The sequence below is a fragment of the Ammodytes marinus genome, assembly GCF_949987685.1.
Source record: "Ammodytes marinus genome assembly, chromosome: 10".
In the NCBI taxonomy this organism is placed as follows: domain Eukaryota; kingdom Metazoa; phylum Chordata; class Actinopteri; order Uranoscopiformes; family Ammodytidae; genus Ammodytes; species Ammodytes marinus.
The window spans coordinates 23,275,347-23,290,236 of NC_137214.1; the positions used below are offsets into that span (position 1 = coordinate 23,275,347).

The window sequence follows — 14,890 nt, forward strand, 5'->3', positions numbered from 1 at the left end:
ATACTCGTGCTTTTTTGGAGTGGCATATGATCCTGCCCACATCATATCCAAAGCCCCTCTGGAACCGTGCAGGAGGAAATGTCAGACCCGGCACAGGAATTCGCCAACAAGCCCTTCGCGGCCCAGTTGTCCAATGTTTACCTCAGCATCTTGGCACTCTTCTGCTTTAAGCTCTTTGTTAAGATTTCTCTCAACTTGCTGGCATACTTCTACGTTATCCGTGGGAACCGTAAAGAGGCTGCCAGGATATCAGCAGAGTTCTATGACTATGGTCAACGACAAGGTGAGTACATAAAATAACATAAAAAGCCCTGAAGAGTTGTTATTTTTCCTAGTTCCACACATTACTTCACTTCAAGAAGATATATGTTTGTGTTGGATTCAATTGATCTTAAAAGTAACGACAATACAAATAGGTTTACACAATATATAGCCTACACCTAGCAACATGTTTTTCACCTCACACATATTATGTAGAATATATTAAAACTGTGTCCTTTACAATCAGGTGAAAGTAATCCGTGCTCACACACCAAACACATGCACTCACAATTTCCGTGTTTACAAATGAGCTATAAATACTGCAATATTAGCCAATGAGGTATAAGAGCCATTCATTGTATTCACATTAATACATACTGTAGATATAAACACTTGCCTACTTTTCTTTCATTAGCTGAACAGGTACTTATGAATCCTGAACTGCATATTCAATATTAAGCGAAGACACGGTAGGCTGGCAGCTCTTTTTGTCTCTAATGTATTAATAGAACTCAGTCATGATACCCCCCTCCTCCTTTCTTTCCCCCCTCCTGTCCTACTTTCCATTCCGAGCTATGCAATGCACCCTTTCACACTTAGACAGCAACCAAAACAACTCTCCACATTCTCAGGGACAGGCGGCTCGAAAAGCAAATTCTAGGGGAGAAGAGAGACACAACGTCAACAATATAATGTGTTTCTGTCGCTCATGAGGATGTTTAATATAAAGTGGACTCATTCCATGGAATACTAATTAGCCAAGCTTATAGTCACAGTCCTGATGATATGGTCTTCCTTGCTCTAAGAAATATGTTTGATGACTGCAGTTGGGTCTTTTATACCTATGTTCCAAATGAATGTCAGTCAAGTCAAATAGACTGCATGAATAAAAGAGCTTGAATCTAAAAGAAAACAATTGGACGATTATTGTCTATACATTCTAATTCAAATAAAGAGGGGCGAGAATGACGATGCTAACGCGTGGAATGCATCGGCGGTCATTCTGGACATTGACCCAGGTGGGCTTGAAGAGATTTTGCCAAAATTGCGTCAGTGATGTGTTGTTTTGAGTTTACAGCTAAATTACTTGTCAAGCATAGTTAATTACATAATCCAAACATGAGACGAAACAAATGACTGATTAATACTGTATATAAAGAGTATTGAGAACTGACAAATTCAACTTTAAAGTGGGATTTTATTAAGCAGCTGTAATTGGTTCAATTGCAAAGGAATTATAATAGTATTTGAAGACATGGTTAAACAAGATTTAGTTTGACTTTTTTTCACTGGGTTTCACGTAATGTATGTTCTATTACATTAATGTTACATCCAAATCTCCAGCATTTTGTATGCACAATATACTGGAGGTTTTTACCTATATCTTCTTGTGCTATTACTGTTAAGTAACCTGTTATCTGAGGCTTGAGTTGTTCAGCTGTTGCAATTCCTGTAAATGGATGAGATAAGCAGCCTAATAATACTACTAATAATAAATAATATTAGTGAGAAGCTCTACATTTTTATCCCACTCCAGGTTCCTGGGCGGACCGCTCACCCCTACATGATGCTGCGAGTCAGGGCCGCCTCCTAGCTCTGAGGACCCTCATTTTGCAGGTGAAGAGAACACAGTCCCCAGGGATAGTTGTGCACATGGCCTCATCTAGGCACATAGGCTCTGCAGTAACCCTCTGTAGTAACTGTCCCTTGTGCAGTTAATTTGCATCAGTGCCTTTGAAGACTCCTGTTTTTAGATGTGAAAGAAAAGGAAGTTTGGATGCAAGTAATGAGGCACTATAGGATTGCCTGAGTTTACCTGTGATCATCTAATTTGTCCACCTGCAACTCCAGTGCACCACACTAAACATAGGCATTCCTAGAATCAACTCAATGTTTGAATATGTTAAGGGAATACAATGTATTACCCCTTACCAGGCAGACTAACAAACCATTGTGTAATTAGACTAATAAGGACTGATTGATATCTAACAGGGAACACCGTAGCTAAACTTGCTGACAATTGTTCATTACAATCTCCTAAATGCCTGCAAGATGTACACCGATGTACAACAGTCTTGTGTTTCTAGTAAATGACAGGTAAAAAGATGACATGTTTGTGTAGGTTTACAATCCCATGACCAATATCTTAACAAGAACAACACTTCAACTTGTTTTAAAGTTAATTTATAAATAGTTGTTGCCCTACACCACAGAACAACCATAATATGCAGTATAGCATACACATTGTGTCGAACATCTGAGGGGGTTGCTCATCGATGCCAAATACTAATGAATTGGAGACTGGGACAATCTCCTCTTCTACTTGCAATTTCAGCTGCTTGCATATTGATGAGGGTGCTACGAGAGAGTAAACCTTTTCAGCTACAAAACCAACAATGCCATGTTCTTAACTCAGACAAGCTAGTGACAAAGCAGTTACATCATGACAGTTTTGTACACCGTGATTCGTTAGCATTATATTTATATTTATATATGTTAGCTCTTCACCAGACCCCTTTTGATACTGCATTTTACATCACCAAGCTTATACATCTCTTTTGCGCAATTTTAACTGTACAATATAGTTTGTCATTAACTGATAAGCATAACTGGAGGTTCTATAACAGGAGGAAAGATGTATTGATGTTTTCTTTTTTGCAATTCCTAGTGTATACCAATAGGTTGAAAAAAGGTCATTTATGGCTTAATGTTCCCTATAACATCTTAATGTCTGTGGTTGTTGGATTCTATCTGCACTGCAGGGTCACAAAGTGAATGTTCTGACTATAGACCATGTGACACCCCTTCATGAGGCCTGTGTTGGAGACCATGCCGCCTGTGCCAGAGCTCTCATTGATGCAGGAGCGAATGTAAGTCACGTATTGGCCTTTTTTTATAATGCTATGCTGCACAGGTCAAATGTCATTTCCATGGCTGGGGAAAACAAATCTGGGTAAGGGTATTGAATGAGCAATGCACTGCTCTTCTTCAACAGTCGCTGTAAAGCTATTAAGTTGCTGTTCCCCTTCACCTGTCCCCCCAGGCTGTCGCTATTAGTCAACTTGCATGGTTAAACAAGGCCTAAAAATAACAATTTAAAACAATGTGTTTACAGGTCAATGCTTCTACAATTGATGGGGTCACCCCTCTGTTTAATGCCTGTGCAGTCGGCAGTGTGGCATGCACTGAAGTCCTTCTGGAAAATGGAGCAAGGCCCCAGAACCTTGTATACCAACCCTCACCCATCCATGTAGCAACCAGCAAAGGTATATTTTGACAAAATATTCTGCATATACGTAGTATGGTTTTCCATTTCCTTTTTAGATTTAGTGTCCATCCACACAATGTTTTGTGGCAGTTACTTTTCACAAGTTTAGGTTGAATACCAATTGTATCTGTGTTTCATGCTGATATTTAATATCTTCACATTAAAAAATTACCAATAGATCTTTGGTTATTTAATATAAGATGAACACATAAATACATAATTTCAACTCTACCAGTTACAGCTTACATAAGGTCCCATCTCTCCACCTGGATTTGTGTCCTTTGCTGTGCTACAAAGCACTTGCTAACAACCCGGTACTGTGAAAAACAGCTTTCAAAATAAATCCCGACGTGACCCGGGCAGACAGCTTGAAAGATAATCGCGCATTGTCACTTACTGATAACGGTCTCCACGCTCCATTACTTCCAGGTCATTACGGTTGTGTGGATGCTCTGGTGACTTGGGGGGCAGATGTGGACATGGACATTCCTCACCTGGGCACAGCGCTCTATACAGCCTGTGTCTGCCAAGAGCTGGAGTGTGCCAGGAAACTACTGAGGGAAGGTCAGCTCAGCTCCCAGTACACTGTGGATCTTTATATCTGCATTCAAACAGGCAACTTTCCTGTATCATCACACACAAACACAAAATCATATACATTAAGAGACTCTCAACAACCATTTAGACCATGATACATAACACCTCTTTCTTTCTCTCTTATAGATGATATATACATTTTTTTATGATGCTGCATGTAGCTAACAGCTGACTGATCCCATTCCAAAACCTATTTTTGTATGCCCTTTGATTGAAAGTAGTTCACATCCATTCTCTTAGGACTGTTGAAAAGTAGTTTCTGGGAAATGTAGGACATTGGAAAGTAGACATGGTCAGTTGAGGTAAGGCAGCTACATAAAGATGTATGTATTGCAATGAACTATTCATGATATTCAACAGTGGAAGTATATCTGACGATGAAGTTTGTCCCCCTGAACTTTGTCTAGAATGGATAATCAAGTTGTCCTGCATACAGGTGCAAATGTACAGAAAGGCAGATCCTGCGATTCACCCTTACATGCAGCTGCAGAAACCGACTGCACAGCTGTAGTGAAGCTGCTGCTGGACTTTGGCGCAGACATCAATGCCAAGAATGCAGAGTTTCAGAGGCCCGTAGACGTGGCTCCACCCAGCAGTCTAACAGAGGGCTTCCTGATGCTCTATGAAGGTACAATAACACATAGAATTAGTTTGGCATTTGCATTGCTTTACTTGATAGTGTGGAGAGAGACAGAGATGAAATGGGGAAGAGAGGGGAAAGAGTGCGACCACAGACCGGATTCAAACCCGGGTCTGCTGCGAGGAGGATTGAGCATCATGTATCTTATATATATGCATCTTATTTCTGAAACTAAAACATTGATCTTTTAATTTTCTTTCATCTGAATAATAAGTATTATGTTTCTGGCAAACGCCAATGTAATTCAATGGTTATCTTTTGAAAGTAATGAATGTGTCATGAGGGTGCATCCGTTTATGTAATGCTTTGACGTTGTCTTTTTTTTATAGCCACACCACAACTGCTGAGCCAGCTGTGTCGTCAGGGCATCAGGAACTGCGTCGGCCGTGACAGACTCCACCTCCTTTCTCACCTTCCGCTGCCCAACAGGCTCAGGAGCTACCTGCAGTACAAATGACAGGCAGAAAAAGCCAATGGGACATGAGAGCACATCAACTCTGTGAACTCTTCATACCTTTTAATATTAAGTGCAATAAGAACAATGTAATAAAATGGTCACGTTGTAGACACAACACTGTGTAGCAGAAAGTACCAAGCTGTGTTGAGCTGGCTTGCATCCCATAAGTGACTGTGGTAGACAGTCATGCCCTTCTCTGGAAAAACTGTATGAATAAAGTTTTACTTGCACTCTTTTTTAATAGTGATAGCTAGCAGAGGGATACACTTTAAAAACTCTGTATATGATGTTAGTGTTATATGAATGAGTTTTACATTTGATATTTATAGTTCATTGAACACTAGTCTAATAGTTGATTAAATTGTTTTGAAACCTGGTGTATCTCCAAAACATGTGTCTCTGTACTTTCACAGGCTGTGCTGGTAATTGATGGTTTTCGACTAAGAAGATGGGAGTGGGAGACATGTTAAAAATAATAATAAAAAACAGAAAACCAAAAAGATTTCTGAGGATGACAGGTATCGAATGAAAAATATGATTGGAGCAGCAAGTGTTTGTTTCTATTGCTCAGATAATAGCAAAACCTATTAGCAAAACCCACAAATACTTAGAGCCCCGTCTACTGTAGAAATGTCATAATACTGAGTTGATTTCAATCTTGTTTTGATTATAATTGTTTCTAAAAAAAAATCCGAGTATTTTAACATCCTCCGAGGGGCATTGAACCCACCGCCACGTCAAGGAGGTGTGACGTGGTGTTGCCATGGAAATATAAACAAGAAAAGTCTTCAGCGGCTGTACTTGGGTATAATTTCAAAGCTTGGCGGCTTGTTATGTGGTTTATTAGCGTCTAGACTCTATCAGACTCGGAGCAGCATGTCTTATGCACAGCCTCCCAAAAAGACGGGACTGCCGAGAGAAGTCTTGAAATGGCTGCAAAGTCTCGACTTGTCATTTTATCCAAAGAACGTGCGCAGGTAAAAAAAAAAAAAAAAAAGCTGAACGAACCTTTTTCAACTAAGATAAGTTGCACTGATACAAACGATTTGCAGATTTAAACCCCCCGATACATTTCAGTCCCTTTGTGTAGGTCTTTGCAACATTTAACACTAGCCGTTGTTTTAGGATTAAGCTAGCAAGCTAATTGACTAGGAAAGTTAAATATATCTAGATTATAATGTAATTGTGTACCCAGTTGGAACCTACAGCTGCACATCTAGCACTCTTTTCAAGTAAGTAATTAAGTCACTAGTGAGTGTAAAATCTCGCGCTAGCGTGGGGATTTTAATTTGATATACCTATACATCTTCGATAGTCATTTGGACCGATAATGTCCTGACTTCTTAATTGAGTGTGATTGCAATCCTGATAACTTTGCTCATCCTGAAAATGGCCTAACTCAAATTAAAAATCAATCATTACAGGAGTGTTCTCTTGTGCAGTCAACATAGCAAAACAAAACATGAAACAGACTAGGCCTATAATGAAATACATTTGAAAGAATAATGACATTACTATTCAAAGATCACAGAGCATAACCAGCAATGCTTTCCACTGCTACCAAGTTCAGCAACTTGTTCAAAGTGGATTTCCCTGGTTGAGTAAATGCACTCACTCTATTCTGTCGGCTTTTTCTTTACAGAGATTTTTCCAACGGTTTCCTTGTGGCGGAGATATTTTCTCGTTATTACCCCCGATACTTTTCAGTGCACTCGTATGATAAAGGCACATCACTTTCTGCCAAACAGAGGAACTGGAGCCTGATAGAGACGGTAAGAGGAAGAAGAAAACATCCAGAAATATAATGTGCAGCATGGCAGTGATGTCTATTTGTTCGATTTGCAGCAAATGTTGTGATATCGCTATTAATTACTTAAAGTTGTTTCGCCCCAGTCTTTACAGAAGCAGAATCTGCACTTGATGAAAGAGGTCACTGATGGCACCATCCACTGTAAACCAGAAGCAGCTGAGCTAATGGTGCAGGGGATGTATACTCATTTAACTAACAGAAGGTGAGGGGTAGATTGGGATACACACAATAATAGTACGTCAGAAATGTGTGAGTCAGGTGTTGTTAGCCCAAAGGATTTGCAAGTGTTAACGTTCCTTGTTTTGTGTGTTTTGGTTTGATAATTGTTTTGAGAAACACACAATTGCTGAATTGTTTTGCTGATCTACGTCTCAGGAATGTGTTCATCAAGTCAAGTCAAACTTTAAAAATATAGCTCATAATAAATACAACCTCAGTTGAAAAGGGTTCAATGTGTAACCTTCTTATGAAAACATCACAGGCTTGATCGATACATTCTCATATTTTGTTTGAAAATGATATTGCTGCATAATAGGGATATTGCTGCATAATAGGGACATTGCTGTTACAACCTAAGCACGTCATTACTGAATATTCCAACTGAAAGGATGGTGATATTGTACAAAGAATACATCTGGGTCACAAAGATATTTTAATAGCAGAATAATTCTAATTAAAAACAAAAACATCCATCACACCCCACTAACACGTTATTGCAAATGCAATTGAACCCAACTACAGAAGTTTAAGGATTAAAAGGATGCCAGTGAGTTGTTCTATGGCACATCTATTTTCTGTTTTGCAGTAAATAAATACCACACACACACTCAAATCTTGTAATGTATTCTAATCTTTTTAAGTCTCCCTTCTCAGCATCAGAGGTGTCGATGGTCCGGTGTCAGACTTCACTGACCAAAAATACCAGGAGCTTCTGCCCACAGTGGCCCGCTCCACGGCCACCAATGCCATCAAGAACAACATCAGGATTACAGAGATCATGGCTGAGCCTGACATCCGCACCAACCAGAAGAAGGCAGAGGTCATCCTCCATAGGCATCTGGAGCAAAAGGATGTAGAGAGGGGTTGCTGCCCTGGTGAGTGTTTTTAAGTTAAGCTTGTTGTGGGGGGGGTATAAGGCGCTATTAGAACTTCTAGTTTTAAACACGTCCTATGGACTGACAGTAAATTGGCATTCCAAATTGAATTGTTTTTTTTAGACATGAGATTAGATATAAAGAGCTACATGATCTACAACATAGCAAGGTGATTGTACTTGTAAATCACATGTCGTATTACTCTGATTGTGAGAGAGTTTGGCTAATTTAAACTTTTTATATTTTTTTTGGTGAGAGGACGTTTTAAAGTGAAGCCGTATCCGGGTCAGCCGACAGCCATAAATCTTGTGCCATCCAGCTGCGGTAAAGGATGCTTTGAGAGCCCTTCACCTGGAGACACTACATCAAGTAAGTGTCAAGTCTTATATTCTCTCTCTAAACAGGGATGAGCAGATTCTTGGCAAATCACGACAGAGAGACAGTAGTTTTGGAGTAACAGCAATGTCTCAAAACAGCTACTCATGACAAAGTCTTACTGCATACTGCATAGTGACTCAAAACTGTTCCACAGAAATTGAGATAAATATATTTATATTTTAAGAGTGATGAATGGAGGCTTTATTAAGGGAACAATGGCTTATTGTCAAATGTCAATATGAATTTAACTGTAAATGATTAAAGTTTCTCTAGTCACCCGGTATTTTACTTTTTACAGAATAACGTTTGTGCAAAGACTATTTTTGTTTTATTGGTGTAAATGGTTTGGCATTAGCACTAAACCAATACATTTGTTCATTTTCTGTTTTAGCGTTGTGCACCTCATCTACATGGAGTGGAGCTGCCTGAGCCTGTCAAACGCACCATGGTTAACTTTTAAAGAGATTGGTTGAAGACCTGTGCTCTGTGTCACTTGATGTGTTTTCACAATCATGCAATGCATTACCTCATTTAAATATTATGCCACACACAGGTATTTATTTACTGCAGTATAATTTGTTTTATAATACGGATGACATCACTGTTTGTACTACAGTATTGTTACAGTGACTTTACCATCAAGTGCGGGCTATGTCTGTTTGTACCAGTAGGTGACAGCATTGAGTCATGCACCGGGCTCTCCTCAATGTTTTGTGTGACTAAAATCGACTGCTGTTGGTGAACCATTGACAAAAACTGCTAAATCAATGTATATGCATCAAAAAGGGAAACAATGACTGGCTTCACTGTTCATCTGCCTGTGTTTTTCACTGTGCTAAGAACTCAAATGCGATTCAGAGTTCCTGAATATGTATATATCCTTTACCATCACCAAATCTTAATCTGCATTATAAGAATTTATGATGAGCCACCGAACCACAACCAAAGCTTTTTGTCTGTCTTGTTTCTCATTTAATCATTTAATTTCAATTGGTTGATTACTTTTCAGCACATATATGGACTGGACTGTGGGGCAGAATAAATCCAATATGAGTGGTATCATGGTATAGCTGTGTCACCAACTTCACTAGCAGTGTGATTGCACTGGATCAAATGAGGAGTGGCTGATGCTGCTTTGACCCATACTTATTTTCTAAGCATCGTGAGGACCCAATGATCATGCTTGTCTGTTTTTTATTGTTCTCCTTTAGTTTTTTAACACAACACCGTCTGATATTTTAATCCAGAAAACCACTGATTCATTTTAACCTAGATCCTCTTTGTTGATCCTTTTGGATGGATATTGGATTACTTGACGGACGGTGTTAGCGTTAATAACACCATATGTTGTGCCCTTTCATTGGCTCCCCTCGGGGCTGCGCATTACCTTATCTGTACATAATGTACGCTAATGACTGCAGAAGCTTCTATCCTGACAGACACATTTTTTACGTGTTTAAATTATTTAGTCATTGTGAGCCAGTTACAGGAGAGGAGACCAATTTTGCTTGGGTTCTATTACTTGATGATTTTGTTCAGCAGTAGCAACAACAGCTTCTTTCAACTTAACTTATTAAAGATACATTTTTATTTTCTCTTTTACATTGAAGTTTGAATCATATATGCTTTTATTTTGGTTCCCTCAAAAGGCAAACACATACGCAAATGGGGATACACACAGGGATAAACACAGTAAGTTTCAAGTCTTATATTCTCTCTCAAACAAATATGCAAATGGGGATACACACACAAACCTATATCAACAACTGAAATTAGCTTCATGGTTACTTTTGGTAATTGAATACAGGCTGTATATATTGTATGTTATTCATTATAAATCAGCCTTAACCTGAATAGTGCATTGGATAAAATCGAGTGTTTAGTGTTGCATAGAGAACCTTGTCAAAGTGACTTAAGCCCTCATGGATGCTCAGTGTACAGTACAATTGAGATGTGAATGCTAGTGAAATACGGAGGAAAGGAAGATAAGTGTTTCTGGCTGTCTGCCTTACTTCTCATGGTTTAAGAGCTGGGGCTTTCAATACAGGGATAGGACCATGCTGTAATTATATGATATTCACAGCCTTAACAGACTATAAACTACAGATGACCATTAGATTGTATTGCTGCCATAGCGATACATTACAATTTGACTCCTAAAAAAGGCAACAGCGATTCTTGAATGCTTTACAAAGCAAAGGTGATTTTGACAAAATTGTCAAAATCACCTTTCGTCCAAATCAGTGAATATCGTATTGTGTGCCAAACATTTGGTGTTAATACACAGCCTAGGCGCTGTAATCTGGTGTGTATATAAAGGGTATGTTAACAAAGGGGGCCCATAATAGCATCATGCCCGTTTACAGAGCATAGGCTGTGTATTACTATTAACACTGGTGAGGAGATATTCACTGATTTTGATGAAAAGTGATTTTGACAACAATCATTCTCCAGAACCTCTAACTCAAAAGTTAACACAGGTTATACTAGGCTGTAAACAAAATGTTGAAATAGGCTATATTTAACGTCTACGTGAAAGCAGTAGCCCATCCCTTTTTTTCCATGGTAGTCAATGGCTGTCGAAGCCCTCTTCCCTGTCTCCCTCGGTGGAGCTATAAAACCTGACCTCCTTAATCTTTCAGTGTCTTTTGATTTCGCTCAGCTTGACTGGGCGTGAACACATATCAGCACTTAAGACGGAGAGCACTGTCGCCTGTTGATTTCTTCAGGCGCTGGGGGGATGAGCAACGGAATTTGGATTTGAAGCGTTGAGCCTTGCATTCGTCACTAATAACGATGATTGAGATGGACTGCTTTGCATAAAAAACACTGTCCAGGGTTACAGGGCGATGTTTATATTTGTTCTACATCAACACGCCTCTTCTACTGAACAATATCTAGGGCCTGGTTGCTATGGCAACTAGCAAGCCCATACTGGAGAGCGACCAGGAGACATTAATAAGCTTACCGTGAGCTTCTTTTGCTCCTTCTGTTAGTCATGACATGAACAAAGGCGGTGACTGTAGGATGTCAAGCCGCACATGCCTGCATATAAAAATAATATACAAGGCACATTGTTTGAAATTGATTAACACATTAATGTACAAACACGGATAGCGTTTGTGATGAAAATCTGAAATGTCAGGCAACTGATGTTGGAAATTGAGGATGCCTAAAATGCCCTAAGAAAGTGTTTCACCATCTGCCAATTTTTCCTATCGGCATTATGGCACCGCCAGTATGAGGGAAGCTCTAAAGGCGAGGGGATGCGGCAGGGGGAAGGGGGCTATTGTGCATCTTTGTAAGCTGAGGATTCCCCTAGAAAAAAGCCCTCCCCCATTCCCCCACAGCAAATCTCCCACCCCTATTAACAAAGCCATGGTAAGCCAGTGTGTTGCCATGTTATCCAGACCAAGGGTGGGGCCCTTTTTGTGTCTGTATATTGGCATGCACTCAAATGAGTGAAAAGTCAGGTGCAGCTCAAATTCTAACATTTATAGTTTATATTCAGTGTACAGTAATTAACTGCTTTTACACATACAGATGTTTTCAATTTAGCTATACTGCATAAGAAGCTGCTGGCCCCTGATCTTCTTAATTTTCAAAATCCCAGGGGACTAAAGCTAATTATATACAAATTAGGATTTGTATTATGGATCACATGCAAACAATAAACCTACTACTTAAACAATTAAAAAGTGGAGCTCAAATTCCTCTGTACAGTGAAAGCAAGTAACTGCACTTCCCTTCTGTACGCTAGAGAACTGCAACAGTCTCCCTCAAGAAGAGTGAGCAATCCTGCCCACAATAGAAAGGGCAATACAACAGGAAGGCACATTCAAGTAAAAATACATCAAATGTCTTGGGACTAAATCAAGAAAAGAAAATGTATCACATACTGCCCAACATTTACTCGTTTTACAACCCTCCCTCTGACAACAACCCACAGTCAATATTGTTAAGTGATCTATAGATGTTGAGAACTATAGATCGAGATGTTGAGAACTATAGTTCTCAACATCTCGACAGTACCTTGTAGGTCAATGACCAACTAAAAACTCATTAAACATACACTATAGCAGGAAAGTGAATATTTCAATTTGCGTCATTATATCAGATTAAATAAAATGATTGTACTACAAGAAATGACCATACATTCAGGCTATAAGGTTATATGTGTATATGTTGGATATAAGTCAACTTCAGAGTCAATAGACACAACAGTTAATTTTACTAAGAAACATCATGGAGAACATTTGCTTTGGCAGATTGCCTGAATTATGTCAATTTCAAATATCCGTTCCAGTTTTCACACTATGGGTTGACCAAAGTTTTTTTATTTTATTTTTTATTTTTTTGGCATTTTTTATGGTTTATTGACAGTGCAGAGAGACAGAGGGGAAATGGGGCAGAGAGGGGAGTGACATGCAGAGCACGACCGCGGGCGGGAATCGAACCCGGGTCTGCTGCTGGGCCCGGCCCGGGGGGGACGCCCTACCAACGGAGCTAAGGGTGCCCCCGGGTTGACCGAAGTTAAGCCAGACCGGCTTAACTTTGGTCAACCCATAGTACTCTACTTCCTGAACCAGCTTACAAGCTTAAAGGTGCTGTAAGCGAAATGGTTCTTTTAGCTAACTTCCTGTCAGTTACTGCAGTTAGCAGTCCCCTCGCTCGTCCCTACGTCACCACATTAATGCACTGCGGTCTTCAAGCAGCGAGTTATCTAGCATCATCTCAGATTCATAAGTGTGATAAAACATGATACAAACCATCAAAACAACTTACTTAGGGGGCGCCCTTAGCTCAGTTGGTAGGGCGTCCCCCCCATGGGCCTCGGCCAGCAGCGGACCCGGGTTCGATTCCGGCCCGCGGTCGATCTCTACATGTCACTCCCCTCTCTGCCCCATTTCAACTCTGTCTCTACACTATCAATAAAGCATAAAAATGCCCAAAAATACCTTAAAAAAATAAATAAACTTACTTCACCTTTAACACTTGCAAGCGCATGTGGTTGACTCGTTTCTGGAATTGTGTTGACCAGAGGTACAAGCTTCATTCTTTTGCAGCGTGGCACAAGGTGGGAAAGCAGCTAATAGCCTCCAAATGAGCTGAAAGGAAACACTAGTTTGATTCTGAATCAAAGTGGTGATTGACCAACTGACCAAACATCAAAAAAATGCTGCTGATCGAAAGTTTAAGGAGAATTTAATGTCAGGAAAAAGTTACTTTTTTTCTTCCTAATTTTGGTGACTCATGTCTGATATTTGATGTACATACACTCCAATAAGGTTATAGTTAAAACAACCATAATCAAGTCATGGTTCGGTTCTTTTGGAGGACACTACGAAAGAGTTCCATTAATATGGGCATTTATACTTTAAGGCTAAAACAAGGTGAATTTTGATTGAAAAGAAAACTTTCAATATGTTTATGGTTCAGATACATTACTTTATTTAGGCTGGTTCTGACTGTTCAAAACAGCACTATAAAAAGCAAATCAATCACAAACTGGACTTTCCATATACAAATCCATCATTGTATTAATTACAATCTATTTGAGTACTTATATAAGTCTCAGCACTATTTACTTGCCAGATCCTTGACTGCTCTCCATTTCTCTGCTGCAGCAGAAGCTCAATCTCCCCACAGAGATTATTAAAGTTTCTTCTAATCCACCTGCCTGATCACCCATCCCTACACCAATCTGTCGGTAGTTCAAGTCAATTCAGATTTTATTTATACAGCGGATTTTATCCCACAGCAGTTTAATGTACCTCAATGATCTTCCAAATACGCCTCAGACCATCTGTCCCACAATTTGTCAATATATGTGTCATGTTTAGGCAAGAGGCCTTGGTTTTTATTGGTGTGAAGTATTAACTAGCTTTTGAGTTTTGTATAATATATTCACTTACAGCATGACTTGACATTTCAGAAAATGTCAACAAATGTTCCTAATTTTCCTAATTAGTTGGCTTTCTGCCACACAGCTTGCTACTTCAGACTTTAGCACCATCTGCCAAGATACATGACATTGATATGCTTTTTAGAAATTTAAAAGTACTTTTAAAGTGTAACAAGCAGTAATTAGTAATTAGGGTAAGTAGCAATCCTTTGGCTGTCCATCCAAAGGTTCACATAAACAAAACAAACAACCTGAACCTGTAGCAGCCCATATAATCCTTGAGTTTCAATCCTAAAAACAACAAGAGGGCAACACCTTGTTTATCTAGCGTTGGTCTACACATATAGGGTGCATTTACATGATAAGAATCCAATTTGGTCCTTGTTGATCGTATCATTTAATCAGTATGACTAACAAGATTAGGAGAATCGCATTTTGAAATCAGAAGTCCCCCCCTCACTTATTTAAGGAGAGGTTGAG

General features: G+C 39.4%; 2 protein-coding genes across 2 annotated transcripts; both read left to right on the forward strand.

The window, feature by feature from the left end:
- The first annotated feature begins 50 nt into the window (after positions 1–50).
- On the forward strand, positions 51–5,576 carry asb5a (ankyrin repeat and SOCS box containing 5a). Its single transcript, XM_080035820.1, has 7 exons — positions 51–283; positions 1,799–1,878; positions 3,024–3,131; positions 3,377–3,527; positions 3,959–4,093; positions 4,563–4,754; positions 5,096–5,576. Exons 1-7 carry the CDS (start codon positions 79–81, stop codon positions 5,221–5,223), a joined length of 999 nt encoding a protein of 332 aa, XP_079891946.1. The 5' UTR covers positions 51–78; the 3' UTR covers positions 5,224–5,576.
- Positions 5,577–6,099: 523 nt separating this feature from the next.
- spata4 (spermatogenesis associated 4) lies at positions 6,100–8,934 on the forward strand (the record flags this gene model as incomplete). Its single annotated transcript, XM_080036088.1, has 5 exons — positions 6,100–6,200; positions 6,866–6,995; positions 7,117–7,235; positions 7,907–8,127; positions 8,897–8,934. 5 exons carry the CDS (start codon positions 6,100–6,102, stop codon positions 8,932–8,934), a joined length of 609 nt encoding a protein of 202 aa, XP_079892214.1.
- Between the last annotated feature and the right edge of the window lie 5,956 nt (positions 8,935–14,890).